This window comes from Aptenodytes forsteri, unplaced genomic scaffold (genome assembly GCF_000699145.1).
Source record: "Aptenodytes forsteri isolate BGI_AS27 unplaced genomic scaffold, ASM69914v1 Scaffold65, whole genome shotgun sequence".
NCBI lineage: Eukaryota > Metazoa > Chordata > Aves > Sphenisciformes > Spheniscidae > Aptenodytes > Aptenodytes forsteri.
In genome coordinates this window covers 4,829,842-4,845,058 of record NW_008795127.1, presented here as the reverse complement: position 1 = coordinate 4,845,058, position 15,217 = coordinate 4,829,842, and the positions used below count along the sequence as shown (strand labels likewise).

At 39.1% G+C, this 15,217-nt stretch overlaps 1 protein-coding gene across 1 annotated transcript in view; it reads right to left on the bottom strand.

Moving 5' to 3' along the window:
- Positions 1–274: 274 nt before the first annotated feature.
- Positions 275–15,217, bottom strand: part of MTMR7 (myotubularin related protein 7) — a 50,417-nt gene continuing 35,474 nt past the window's right edge. The window contains exons 10-16 of the mRNA XM_019471541.1: positions 10,355–10,476; positions 8,248–8,373; positions 7,409–7,458; positions 5,501–5,701; positions 3,615–3,755; positions 1,574–1,700; positions 275–1,118 (exon numbers count right to left, since the gene is read on the bottom strand). Of these exons, the coding sequence (XP_019327086.1) occupies positions 759–1,118; positions 1,574–1,700; positions 3,615–3,755; positions 5,501–5,701; positions 7,409–7,458; positions 8,248–8,373; positions 10,355–10,476 (1,127 nt within the window). The 3' untranslated portion in view covers positions 275–758. The remainder of the gene's footprint in view (positions 1,119–1,573; positions 1,701–3,614; positions 3,756–5,500; positions 5,702–7,408; positions 7,459–8,247; positions 8,374–10,354; positions 10,477–15,217) is intronic.

Genomic DNA, 15,217 nt, shown 5'->3' with positions numbered 1-15,217 from the left:
AAAGGGATGCTTTACCACGAAGGCTGTGTAAGTATTGTTATATTCCTTGAAGTTTTGCTCACAGAAACTACTGAACTTTCAACACTGATTGAGATTGAGTACAAATGGGATGCATTCATGTGCAGCAGTAGCGGCTGCTTACTAAAGGATATTTTTGCAGGATCAAAGCTTCATTTGTCCCCTAAGCAAGCACGTCCATTTGTTAGTTTTACTTTGTCATAAAGGATGCTAGTAGGAGAATATGCAAAATAATTGTTGGAATTCAAAATTTAACACCTCCCATGAAAAAAAAAGCAAAGAATACACACAACATGTCTGAAGGCAAAAGAGCTCTACAAAAATAAGTTTTGACTGATTCACCAGTAAGGCTAATGCTAATGAATCTTCAACCTTGTCCCTACGTGTAAGAGAGTACTTTGGAATTTCACGTCTTCAGAGAACTATTATTTTGTACAATAAATAATTAAGGAAATGTACAAAGTAAGGAATGAATATGTACAGCATTGATAAAGTTAAAACAAATAGCACGTTGGCTTAACTAAACGTAACAGCAGATACTACCTTTCTTTAGCATTATGTCTTAAAACTAATAATGGCTTGTTCTGCTTAGATCTTTACTTACACAATTGCACAGTCCCCTTTCTTTGGATTATTTCTTTAGGCCACAGACCACTCCCATTCTTCATCTGATGAAAAGATGTCATTCCAGATAGCGAAAGACTCAACTTCATCTGGATCCTTGCTGTTGTGAAGGTATTTCAGACTGCCAGAAATACAGCCTCATCTGAATCCTTGCCACTGTCTTCACTAGGCAAGCAGCCACCCCCACTTGGGGACCTACAGCTTAAGTCCTCCACACCAGACTCCTGATCGCTGTTAGCCGAGAGGTCAGGATCAGAGCTTTTCAGGTTGTCCTGTGTCAAAATCAGGGCTGAATCTTCTTCATCCCCTTGTGAAGGGCTCCGGGATGGGAATGATTTCAGATCGTTGCTATACTCCTGGGGAGTGTTAGCTAAGCTGTTGTCAGAAGTAGAAAGCCCTAACTGTTTGCTTCGGTCTTGTTGCTTACTCCTGACTTTATCATCGTTTAATTGTGATTTCTGAAGATTAGCCAATCTCTGAAATAAAGGAAACAGTATATATTACATGGACACATTTAGGGCCCAGTGATCCTCTTACGTGTCTTTGCCTTTTTAAAAAACAACGAAAGAAACTAAGTTCAGAGCACAACCCAATTGGCACCCTTTAAAACTGCCTATTTGCATTTACAGACTATGAGAAGTGCACGATTTATCACAAACCAATTCCTTCCAAGTTACAGAAAGATATAAAATTTCTTTCAGGAGTAGTGCTTGTGCACCAACACAAGTGAAATTTTATCCCTAAAGACAAAAAGTCCACTGTTGTGTCTTAGATGCAAAACATTAATAGTAATTTATGTGAGAACAAAGATGACGGCTGAACATCCTCGTGCCGGAAAAGAATGTAGCATGTATGGGACGGTGCAGCGTATGGAATTGGGTTTCATTTACCATCAGTTAAGTCTGGGGCATCGAGATCAAGTGTTTATTACCTCTCCTAAGACCTCCAGCTCTTCTTCCAGCTGCTGAGTTTCTTCCTTCACTGCCATCAGATAATCAGTAACTGACTGTCGAGGATGCAGCCCCTTTTCAAAGCGGTTGTACATACCACTCCAGAACCTGGAATTGATGGGAAGGTCAGCAATTTTCTCAGTTGGTGAGGTGGCCTCAGAAGACTTAAATAACGCTTTTTTTTTTTTCCCCCAGACACGTTGTCCTGAATGATCCATCCATGGATTATTCATCATTAGAGTGCATATACCTAAGTTCATTGAATATTTGGGAAGATTTATGGTTCATTTGCATTGGGTCTGTCCTGAAAATGCAACTCTGTGGACACACACAGCTTGAACCAATTCTGATACAATAGAAAGAAAGGTGAATGTACCTTTGACTTAGATCACATGGCTGAGGGAGGTTCACTGAACACAAACTTTTGCTGCATTATTTTCTTGTTCTACACTATGGGCCTTGGAGCAATGGTACCTATAAAACAGCCAAGGTTAAGGGCAGTTTTTCATAATCCTAGTTCTCAACCGTTGTTTAACTTCCCATGAAGTCAACTTTGACATTCCGTTTGCTTGTTTTTGTCTGGGGCTGGGGGGGTGGGGGTAAGGTGCAGCTAGTTAACAGGTTTTTTTCCCCCTGTAAAGAAGAGTTAAAAATCAGGAGTAAAAAATAGCGTGGCGTCCTGTTCTCTTAAAATTTAACCTGACATTTTAAACTGGTCTATGGAAATTGCATGAAGCATATATGTTGGCAAGTTCTCTTCCTGTTCCATGGAATTATTTGACAAACTTTTAGTTAAACAGCTGAGTTGATTTTTCATTTTCGGGAGGAAAGGACTCGAACTATAAGTCCGTAGCTTACTCTAGCACTCCTCCTGCCTTCTGTCTTCCTGGCAACACATGGCTACGGCCAGACTCTGAGTATGTAACTAGTTCACCAGACAGGTTAAGTAACCGAGAGACCTGCCCTCAGCTGCAGCTGTCCAGCCAAGTAGCTGACAGATATTTTCGGAGCACGTGCGTGCTCCTTGGTGGTTTGTTATTCCTACCCCAATAGTACACTATTTAACTCGCATTCCCCCTTAAGTTTATCATCTGATAGCTCATGCTTGGAAATCTTTACGCACCCAAGCCGTTCCATTAAAATCAACAGGATTACTCATCCGATGGAGGATCTGCAGTATCGGTACTTCTTTTATAAATCCCACTCTCCTAAAGAATACGATTAATGACTATTTTTAAATTGTTTTAAATTTTAAAGTGGATGTGACCTGGAATAGTAGACGTGAAAGAATTCCATTTCTGTCATTGAGGATATTTATTGACTTTTGAACAGATGCTTTTACTTGCAACTGGAAAACAAACTGATCAGTTTTACTTAAATCACAGTTTTCATGAATTTCTATTCAAGTTCTCCTTAAGTTTGTTAAGATTAACGGCACAATTAATTACTCGAGTCAGAATGTCAATAGTAACATTTCTAAAATTATGATATTTTGTTACATTTTGAAAAAAAACTTAAATATCAAGTAAAACTGTGTATACTTCGAGGTATAACAACAACATGGGGAAAGTCTGCTTTTTGTTTTACTAAACACTCGTTTTAGCAATTAAACCGTATGATTTCTTGAAATGTCCCTTTTTATTTTTGACACCAATTGATCCGAATAAACATCACAAAATCTTGGAATGGAAGAAGTCAAAGCAACTTTAAATTTAGAAACCACAGAAAAGAACAGAACTGAAAGAGACGTTTCTCAGTGGAAGAAGTGAGTAACCATGAAATTAGGACACACAACTATCAATGTAGCTTTAACCTTAAGCTTCTTTTCAGACTAATACTCTGTTGAGGAATGGTGCAGAGGTGTTGGCTGACTATCAGCACACACGGAATGAACACATTGCATCTGAGACTGAATTTACTCTCTATAAGCTACCTTATGGAATGAGAAATAGTTAAATACAAAGGCACTTTGTTCTGTGCTAACACATCCTACAATTCTCAGTAGCAAGTGATACTACCTACTTGTACAAGAAGTTGCATGGAGCCATCTGTGGGCGCAGGGTCCCTTGGGTTTGACCATGGTCTGATCTGTACAAAGGATTCAGGTAATTGGCACGATTTTTCCATAAGTGAGCCCACAATGAATACGTTCGCTCTTGGATTCTGAAAAATACGTATGAAATAAAAATATATTAAAGACTCTACTACAATTCAGGTGTAGCTAAAGCTTAGATGTGATATTCTAGTGCTCTGTACTGCTCATTTACAATCAGCTTTATACTTCCTTAACAGAATTAGACTTAAGTTATAAATATAGAAAAACACAGATCCATATTCCTTTGTTGGTCACTAAAGGCAGAGTCCAATCCATTCCCCATAAAGCCAGAGCAGCTGGAGAGAGGTGGAGAGATGGGTTCCTTTGCAAGATGGAGAGGATCACTTCCATAAAATTAACTTTCAGACCGATTTCTACACCAAAGGCATCCCCACATTTAAAAGCACTCCTACACCATTGAGCTGCAATTTCTCATGCAGTTAGGTCTTGGGATATGATGACCCGTGAAGGTTTTGATTTTAAATGGCCTGTGGCACTGAGGCTGCTCTGCATTTGAGCAGTGAAAGGGACCAAATGGCAGCAGCGAGTAGTAACTCCCACCTTCCTCTCATTACTACTGCTGACACGATCAGGACGCATGAGAAAAGCGGTGGGTGTCATGGTGTACGCGAGGAGCCAGGGCCCCAGGAAGCAGATAGGAACATCAGCACTGCCAGGAATGATATTGTGTCTGTTTGGGCCAGAAGGCAGGTAGATTATTTCGTAATTGCTTTGGGGCCAGACAGCAGAAGGATACTTTGCTGACAGTCCTAGGGAGGGCCACCAGACAAAAAGGCTGTTCATAAGAAAGTATCCGAGAGATCAGGACTAAAGTGTCCTGACATGAGATCCAAAGACAGGTTAAAACATGGAAGAGCAGTGAATCTTAAACTGAGAACTTAACTATTGAGTTAATATCATCTTCTATTAGAGCTACAGTGACAGCTTGCCTTGTATGTTGTTAATGCTGCAATAAAGGTAGGGCCACATGGCTGAAGGGCTAATGCTCTTCAGTTTTCAGTAATCCCTGTCATGCACACCGTGGATTACACTCCCAGCAGAGCCACATTGCAGAGGATCAACTTTTTTCGGTATTAATCTGTGTTACCAGAAGATGACAGCCAAGAAGTCTACACTGCACCCCGCACCTTATGAAAGCGCATACATGTAGACTGGCAAACGTCTGTGTCCTGGTTTCGGCTGGGATAGAGTTAATTTCCTTCATCGTAGCTGGTACAGTGCTGTGTTTTGGATTTAGGATGAGAATAATGTTGATAACGCACCGATGTTTTAGTTGTTGCTAAGTAGTGCTTACACTAGTCAAGGACTTTTCAGCTTCCCATGCTCTACCGACTGAGAAGGCTGGAGGTGCCCAAGAAGCTGGGAGGGGGCACAGCCAAACTGGCCAAAGGGACATTCCATACCATGGGATGTCATGCTCAGTACATAAACTGGGGAAAGCTGGCCGGGGGGGGCCGCTGCTCGGGGACTGGCTGGGCATCGGTCAGCGGGTGGTGAGCAACTGTACTGTGCATCACTTGCTTTGTATATTCTCCTTCTTATCATTATTACTACTACTACTACTATTATTATTTTATTTCAGTTATTAAACTGTTCTTATCTCAACCCACAAGTTTTCTCACTTTTGCTCTTTGGATTCTCTCCCCCATCGCACCGGGGGCGGGGAGTGAGTGAGTGGCTGGGCAGGGCTCAGGTGCCAGCTGAAGTTAAACCACGACAGTCTGGCTCCTCAATACACCACCACCCACAGACCCCACACGTAAATATGCTACTAAAGAAAAGTCTTTCATACTTCAGCTCTCGTCTCTCCTTCTGGCTGTTACACAGGAAATTCCCAAACTGGCAAGAATAGATATGATGCTGTATGTGGATGAGGAATCTCTCATTGAATTCAAAGGCACAAGGAAACTGTTCCATTAATTGCCAGACACACTCGATGAACTGGTCCATAACAGGGGATATCTCCTTCGGATCTCCATCTAAATTGCCATACCTGAAACAAGACAAGGTACATTCAGTTAGAACCTGAAATCCTCTAGGAAAACTGAATTAACACTAATGAAAACAAACCCCTCACTTTTAGTGTGCAAGTTACATCATAGGCATTCCTTTCTAAAATCTCAACTACTAGTATTTTTTTTTACTTACAGAAATGATGTAAGACTCATGGAGTAGAATGAAGGCAGAATTTATCAGATACAAACAAAAAAACCCCATCTTTTACGGGTGTCTTACTGCCTTACAGCTACTACTAACAGCTGGCTGCTGCATAGCCATGTTTTAATGCTATTAATGTAAAGTTATACCACAGTAACATAAGTCATCATAAGAATGACTGCAATGACTTAAGGACAAAAACGTATCCTAGACAGTCACTTAATGGCAGACCATTCCCAAAACCAGAAAAATGAGCAGGAGAGGAACAGAATAACCTTGGTAGAGAACAGTTTAAAGCTGCCCTCTTTTGGTGAAATTTTTAGAAAGTGGGAAAAGTTTACATGCTACTGTAACTGTCAAGTGAACATCAAACTTTCTGTCTATAGAAATGTCAATAGAAATTTCACTTGGAACTCCTGCCAATGAAGAAAAGGAGCCTGAAAACATAAAACAAATAGAAATAAAAAATATTTTATAAGTCTACATAACAGGAAGAAGCATTTCAATCAATTATTCTGCTTGTCTAGTGTGTGTGTGTGTATATATGTGTGTGCACATATATATATGCCAACAGAGTAGAATTCCATAAACATCTAAAATTGAAACTTCCAATTCTACTATTATGCATCAAAGAAAATACAGCAATATTGTACTGCAAACCAAAGCTATCAGTGGTGATTACATTTCATATCTTTCACCACTGAGAATAATAGACATCTGAGAGTATGATATTAAATGTAGTAATTCCTGCTTGAATTTCACAGGTGGTGTGGAGCTGCACAGATTTCCTGAAAGTTCTGTTGTGTTTTTTGAAACTAGAACAATTTTATATTCAAATCAAGCAATATAATGTAATTAAACTCCAATATAAAAATTGCATTTTTTATTTTTACAGAAACTAAAAGGAAATACAAGAAAGAAAGAAAATGAGGATATTGATCCATGTTTAAATATATAAAGGCTTCAAACATTTTCATTACATTATAGCATTTACATAATGGATGTACAAAATAACTTATCCAAATAGATGACTTTCCGCTTCGCTTTACCTGACGTTTCTGAACAAATCCTACTGTTTTCCTTAGAACAGAGTGTAATAGGAAGAGTGTACTTTATGTAATAGTTAATTTTAGGCACGTCTGCGAGTTAAGTCCTGGAAGACGTAGACTTTGCTGAACAGGGACTTACATGGGGAGTCTTGGCACTACTGAAAGATCTGCTGGAGTCCAAAGGGATTCTGCAAGCCACACACATACTACTTTTCTCTCACATGGATCTCTCAATGCTCGTAGCAACTGCAAGACCAGCACTCAGGGTTCCTAGTAGCAGTCTTGGAGTGCGTATATAAGAAAAGACTGATATGAAAATATTTCACTTAGATGTTTCCAGGCAGCTAAATTATATAGTAGGAGAAAAGGGTATGGCAGTTTCCTGAGGGCATTCTGTTGACAGGCTTTGTAAGGCAACAAGGAAGTAAAATTGGAATGGCAGCTGATACTGACTACATAAAATTATATATAGAAAAACCTTAGCACCACCTTACCTGTGGTTAAATTTGTGACCAAAGGAAACCCAGTCTTTTTCAACTAACACCTAAAATGAGAATATTGCATTCAGTGTTGTGGAGCAGAGCTGACACACGTTGAAGCAGCAGAAGAGTGGTGTAAACAAGCAGTATTGGAATCCCAGTTAATTCTTAGAATAAGCAGAAAAGTGACAAGCAAGAATGATGTAAGCAAGCAGTATTAGAATCCCAGATAATTTTTAGAATAAGCAGAAAAATAATGAGCGATGAGCACTGCTGCCAGCTCAAGAGAAAGTAGCACTCTTCACGGATGCAGATAGGATGCCGGTATTTCAGCACAACTTCAATTAGCTTGATTCATCAGTTTCTAAAATAGAACCTAAAAATGTCTCAAACATCTTTTTAATGTGTGACCAGTAACTTGATAAGCATTCCTAGATGCTTTACCAGTGCTGATTTGCTTGGGAAAGGAACAGATTTTCCCCACATAGCTGCTCATTGCAATCTAATGTCTAGGGAGCAGATACTTCTGACACTCAAAACTTCACTGAACCCTGAAAATGAGTACAAGTTCTTGCTTGCACGAAAAAGCTCCTTGGGCTGCGAGAAAGTTTCCTGGTCAAGGTTAGGAAAAAAAAGAAATGGGTGCCCAACTGATCCCCACCTTTGATAACATTTCATACAGAAACTGGGAGACTGTAACTTGGACAGATAAAAATCTTCCTTCCTACTCAAAAAAAAAAAAAAAAAAAAAAAAGGTATCTTTAAGGAAAGTTTATTTTCCACTAAAACCAAAGATATTAATCTTAAATGATGCCATAATACTTTATTTACTCTGTGAAAGAGAACCTGCTTACCATGAATCCCTTCATAGTTCTGTAATATGGATCCAATAGAAGGCTCGCTACGGAGCAAACCTGGGCTGTCCTATCCCAGCCATCAGAGCAGTGAACAAGCACACTCACACCTTCCTCAGCCACAGCCTAAGGATACAGAAAAAGTCAGACATTTCACAAGCAGGGAGAAAGGCAATGGTAAGAAAGGAACAGTGAGACAGCACAATATAGAGAGCATTAATTTGGGAACTGGGAAAGCTTGTTCATTTTTTATTCTGCCACAGAGTTCTTGAATTGAGTGTTACTCCTCTCATTTGAAAAGTCTTAATCTCATCCCATCCCACGCAATATGGTGGTTGCAGCATCACCTGTTTATGCTCCACTACAGGAGGATGTGGGATCCGTTTCAATTAAAATACATCAATCTGTCAGAGCGGACAACTACCTAAAGCAGATTCAGATGCAGTTAATGCTCTAACTCGCGTATCAGCAACAGAACAGCCATACTTGCAATATGGGTGTTAGTTTCTCATCTTGATGGTAATGTCAATAACGGCAATGTCTGCTTCCGATGCCAGCGCCAGCATGGATATTATTACAGCACACTGCATTGCACACTGATGACATACTTCGAAAGGTTTGTGGGGAAGCCTGTGGTAGTGGTCAACTTCCGTATCTAATAAGCAAGATTGTATCAGTATCTCTAATGTAAATAACTGGGGGGAGAGGATCCCATTTTATACATAAACACATACAGAAGAGATCATACTAAGTTCTCCAAAGTCTGGTGTTGCATTATTTCTGGAACTTGAGGGTTTTATTTTAAATTCTAAGGGTTTTGGCCTTTGTCATTTCTAAAGAGAATTGAATTTAGAAAGTAGAGAAATAAAATAGGTTAGGAAAGATACTGCTTAGAAAAACAAACATTTAAGTTAAGTTTGGGCTTAATAGGGAACAAGGAATAATAATAAATTATCTATGTTTATCTCAAGAGACAAGTAAATTCTACCAAAATAGAACCCCTGTGGGCAGGAGACCAACAACTGCGAACTGGGAACTGTACAAATAAGAACGGGTCAAAATGCATGTCTGAGGAGGCACGAGGCTGGCAAGCATACGGACAAAGGATAAGTTTTTTTGGACAGTATTTTAAGACTAGCCACTGGGGAAAAGTTGGCAAGAGCTAATGTAAATGACCCAATTTCTACAAGCTAATGAAAGCTAGTAGGGCTGGGAGAAAGAATAACATGTGCATTTATCCTGCAGCTGCTGTTCAGGTAAGAAACTACGGTTGCCTGCTGAGCAGGAAGAAGCAAAGCAAGAGAAACAAGCAGTTACTGAGGAGGGAAACCCATTAAGTTGTATCCATATTGTCGTATGTAGCAGGTCATGTGAATAAAACGGCCTATAAGAAACTGTAATAGTAATCTCAAAAATAAGAATTGAAACAGTAAAAGGCAGAGCACAAGGAAGGGGGTAATAAAATTAAAACTACTGTTGGTAGATGACAAATATCTGCATTACTTTGGGTGGGCTTAGGAGAAATAATTTCTTATTAAAGCCAACAACTGTTTTCTGAAACGGTTCTCAAGTATGTAAGAGTAGAAGCTGCTAGAGAGTTTGGCCATGGTAATACACAGGATTTGGCTTAGGAGGTGAATTTAGTTGGTCTCTAAATAACTCAAAGGGGATAACACAGTAGCTAATATTCCTATATTACAACTACCATGCGAAGAAGCAGTCCTCGAACAGAAACCTTCAAGAGAGAAAATGTCCAGAAACCAGTGGAGGAGGCAGGGGAAATAGGGAAAGAAACAGTGACAATCACTGCTGGGGAGTCAAGTAAGGACACTCAAATACCTGGCATAACAAGATACAGGCTAGTAGAGGCTTTAGTACACTTGAATTCTTCGGTGAAAAGAACACAACCTTTTTTTTAGCATATTAGCAAAATGTCTACACAACAGCACCTAAGAATCGTCTCTCCTCATATATGAAGCATTGCAAGATGGGTTTTTTTAGATAGAACATCACTGAAGATAACAGAAGTTACCCACAAGCAGAGAATTTGGTCCTCACTTTCTGTATCTGGTTAGTCCAAGTTTTGTTCTCATTTTACACACTTTACCTTTGCAATAAAAATGCCAGCATCCATAATGGCTTTGATATGCTTCAGCCAGCCAGAATTTTCTAGGCCCCACAGAAAGTCACTCATTGAAGGTGATTTCAGCTCACAAACTGCAAAATAAGCTACATCTTAAAAGTACAGTAATTATAGTCCCTTAAGCTTTCACTGACTGTTCAACCTAAGAGTTACCTCTTCAGATAATCCCCTGCATAAAACATTCATCTTTTGAAAAGAATGGCTACTTCACAGTCAGACTTTACCATTGAAAAAAAACATATATTTAAGAAACGGGTTGGGTCAAATTTCAACCGATGTGTTGATTTAAGTTAAAAAGAGAAGCTGTTACAAAACCTGTTGCAAACAGTTTACCAAATACATCCTTCTTGCAGCACAGATTTCCCAAAATTGTGTGGGGAGCAAAGTTTTCAAACCCCTGAGAGGGGATCGTGTACTTAATAATGAGAGCTTGGAAACAGAAGGCATACGATTTCTGCTGTGAGACAGGCAGACAGCCACCTGAATGGTGCCACAGCTGCCTATTCCCAGCCACGTTTGCTGATGAAGCTCTGTAAGAGCAGGCCCACCAAACCCAGCCTTCACCATCACCACAGGTGATGGTCTTTGAGTTAAAGCGATTCACTCAACAGTTCTCCATCCCTGAATGAACCCTTATTAAAACTTCACTTGTAGTCAGAAAGTATTCTGATGGTGAGGAAAAGCCATAATTCATCAAGGAAGATATTTTCCTGAAAACTTTCCAAGCTCTATGCCATGTTTAAAGAAAAAAAAAATCTCCCAGTTTTTACAACATTAGTTTCTATCCTGCTGCATCCAACTGTCTATTTTTTAATATTACAGAGTTTGTGACATCAGAAGAAAAAAAGGGCAATCAGAATCTGATTCAGATACCTCAATCCATCAGCAAACAAATACTCAACAATATTTGGTGCAATCTATTTTCAACAGTGAGATACTAAATTCACCCCATAAATAGACTACGCATTTCTTTTGATGCATGTAGAATTATACTGTCTTTTAAGGAAAAAGATATTAATCAGTGAAACTCATTTAAAGAATACAGTGGAAAATGTCATGGTTTTTACTGAGTTAACGTATGTTCTGTGAATTAATAATGTCTTAGTAGGTCTCTTGTCCTCCGGAAATCTTCCAAAAGACTCAGTTAATTATGGCCATTATGACCAGTGGCATAACTTTAGTTTCCTTCAACGTAATTGGAATTTAATTTTACAGGCCTAAGTCAGAGTTTATATCACATCTGAACATATCGGACTGTCTTAACTCCATTTAACTCAGAGGCAAAATAGCCTAATGTGTCCATACAAAGTCTTGCAATCTTTGTACGTAGGGCCTCGACCAGATGGTTATTTTAAAAGTCATTTTTGAAGGGTATTTATAAAAATGCATAGATAGCACTGAAAGCGAACAGCTTTTCACATGATTAATGCTCCTGTGCAGATGGAAGCATGACCAATTAGTAGCTGAATTCTGGCTGAAGCTGCTGTCTCTGTTTACAAAAGCCCAAGGTAAGGCTGAAATAGTACTTTGCTCATTCCCACTACCAAATTAGAGTCAATATTTACCAACCACTTCACTGAGCAAAGTTCAGACTGTCCTAAAGGCATACGCTGTATATTTCACATGATTTTGCCTACCGATCTGGACCTCAATACTGAGTTCAATTATGAATTCAATTATGAGGCTTATCCTAAGGAGAAAAGGCGTTTCCATCTCAGCAGAAAAGGTACCAAAAACCTTGGGAGAAATAAGACCTGCTGCACCCGCTGTGTGGGCACAGGAAAATCAAGAGCCGCTGGGCAGAGCTCATAGCAATCCAGCGGTGCTTCCTTCCCCAGGAGGGGAGGAAGAAACAGGACACGTGGTGGAAACTGCCTCTTCCACCAGCAAAAGTACCAGAGGGGGATGCTGGACCAGTTCCCCCATTTCTGGCAGGACGGCCGTAGGTAGAGGAAGGAGTAAATGCTGTGGGCCAAACCCTCAGGCTCTCTTTCTGGCTGATCTGTCGCTGAAGTCCAAGGATCAGAGGGCTGCTCTTACATCGGCAACTACTGCTCCTGGTATGAGGGGAGGAGAAGCCCATATTTGCTGTTTAAATACAGTCAGGGAGCATGTGGGGTCATCATCTCAATGCACAACAAACGGCGGTCAAGTCTTGGTTGGCCCCTGGATGTACAGCAAAGCTCACCCCCGCCATCACAAATGCCAAACAGCAGCCTCAGTCAGCCTTTGAATCTTTACTGAGAAAAGTCCTCGTGCAACATTTCCTTCTGATATTAAAAATTATTTCAAGGAGGTTGTGCGCAGGATCAAAATTATCACAAGGATCTTCACATATACCTCTCTTTAAATGAAAAAAAAAATCAATACTATACTAAAGCAATATGAGGCAGCAGAGACAAAAGTAAAACAATTTTTTTTTTTTTCTGGAAGGAAATTCCAGCATGTTGAAATGCATTTTACTTCCAGAGAACAGTCAAATCTCAATATTTTTTGCATATTCTGAAAAAATTCTCATTATCCTACAAATTTAATCATTTTATAATGCTGATATACTTTGCCAAAAATTAACATTATACAAGAGTAAATAACATGTTAAAGTTAAGATAAATAAAATTGCTAGAATTAAAGTCATTAAAATCACAAAGCTGAAACCAAATTTTTTTTACCTACTCAAATAAATTGTTGACATTATCGTAAGTATAAACTAATTTCTTCAGCTTTTTCCTAAAGAAACATCATTGAAATTAACACATTCCCAATATAAGTGCATTTTCCAATGGAAAAGTGAATAATCAATTTTTGTTCAAATTTCCTCAGCATTGGAAGTTATTTAAAATTGTATATTGAAAATAATCTGCAGTCTCTCATCTGAAAAAGATCCTCCAACCTTCACTTCTGCTTAATTCCAGTAAGTTGAATAAAATCGCCCTTGCACTCCTGCAACACATCAGACCCATTATGACTTGATGTTCTCTTTTCCATGCTGTACACTTCCAGGCAACAATACAGCACACATTAAACTAAAATCAGTTTTCATCAGCCTCATTCGTCTTTTCAAAGGTTTTTATGTACCTTATAACACCTCACAACGGATCACGAGCAGCAGACGTATTTTGTAATGTTTGTAGTGTAACGTGATGTTTTACCTTAGAGATTCACCTAGGTATGTTTAAGTACTCCTTGGTAAAAATTTAAAGCCATATTAAATGTACGTTACTATCGTCCTTGACAGCCTTTTTGATTCTGGTTCCCTTTGTATGCACAAGTCAGGTAATAAATACCATTTTGAAGGCCACCGGAGAAACAGATGGACACTGATACAAATGGAAAAAGAGAAAAACTATGCAGCACCTTACGTGAGAAAAGCTCTGCTCGTACACTGAAAGTCATAAGATTGTAAAAAAAAAAAAAAAAAAAAAAAAAAAAAAAAGTATTTGCGCACCACAATTTTTTAGTACTTGAAAGCCTCAAGTGCTTGAAATCGTGGTTTTAACTTCTCTAATTTCTAATCTTATCAGCCAGGTCACTAAATAGGAGATTTCAACATAGCAAATATAAAACCTATGTAAAAAGCAGATGTTTTGAGCATATGGCTCATTTAGAAATAGATGCTAAGAAGTTATGCCCCCAAGCAGCCTGAAGCGTTAAATGCATTAGAAATTACTTTGTTATGTGTCAGTTTGGGCCATGGGCCTGTCTCACGAACTTTTGGCTCAAAAATAATACACAGCACTGTCCCACGCAGCCAGGCTGGTTGTTTAGTATTTTAACTTCGATGGTCTTAAGCTGAATAAATAAAGGGACAGGTTTATTCACCTGGCCTCTCTCCTAGCCAAACAAGACTTTGTAGTGAACTAAAAATCCTTCTGTTTTCCTTCCTGAGACCCTTACCTTAGACCAAGGAATTAAGCAAAAATAAGGCATGAAGAGAGTGACTGTTTTACCTGCATCACACTTTACTGCTGGTTTTCATAAACTGCTCTTATTTAAAAACAGAGCACAGCTCTCCTGTCATGGAAAAAGTAAGCCCTTCTTAGATCTAAAATTCACATTTGCATACAGACGATGGGAGACAGATGAAGAATAAAAGAGCATGGGCAGAGCATCAGGTCAAGAATAGCTAGTTCAAGCTGATCCAGGAGGTGACAGAAGCTGTTGATGATATACGTGAAGTAAATACTGAGACTCTGTGGAGTGGAGCGAGCACTATTTACTATTTGCTTGTTACATATCAACGAGCCGTTAAGGGTCAAGGATGGCTTATTTATTCTTACCCTTTTCCCAGAAGGCCTCTGAACAGTAATGTACTCCAAATATTAAGTGGCAGTACAGATGTGCTCATTTATACACTGTTAAGTATTTATAAAGCAATTATTATTACTTTCCATGGGATTATGAAGGTGCTGAATGGTTACATCCATTGACTGTGAGTTTCATAAATAAACCTGACGTGGCATGCTCTGTACAGGGCGTGAGTAAGTTTCTATTAAAATTCACAGTCTAAAACGCATTACTACTTTATTGACCACATACAAAAATCAAACCATAGGTTTTCTGAGCTTAAAAAAAAAATTCCTGTATTTTCCACTAGTACCAAAGTCAGCTATAAGTGATTTTTTTCATTATACCATCAAACTGTAAACCGCAAAAGAAGACATAGTAGAAGTAAGGTGTATTGAAGTCAAATGAATTTTCTCACTAAAGTAAACAATATCTGGATTTCACCCACGAAACAAGGTGTTTGCACAATGAGGAAACCACCACTAGTTGCGATGATGCTCCATTGCATGAGTCCCATTAGCCAGCAGGCAGCTGCATGCAGCA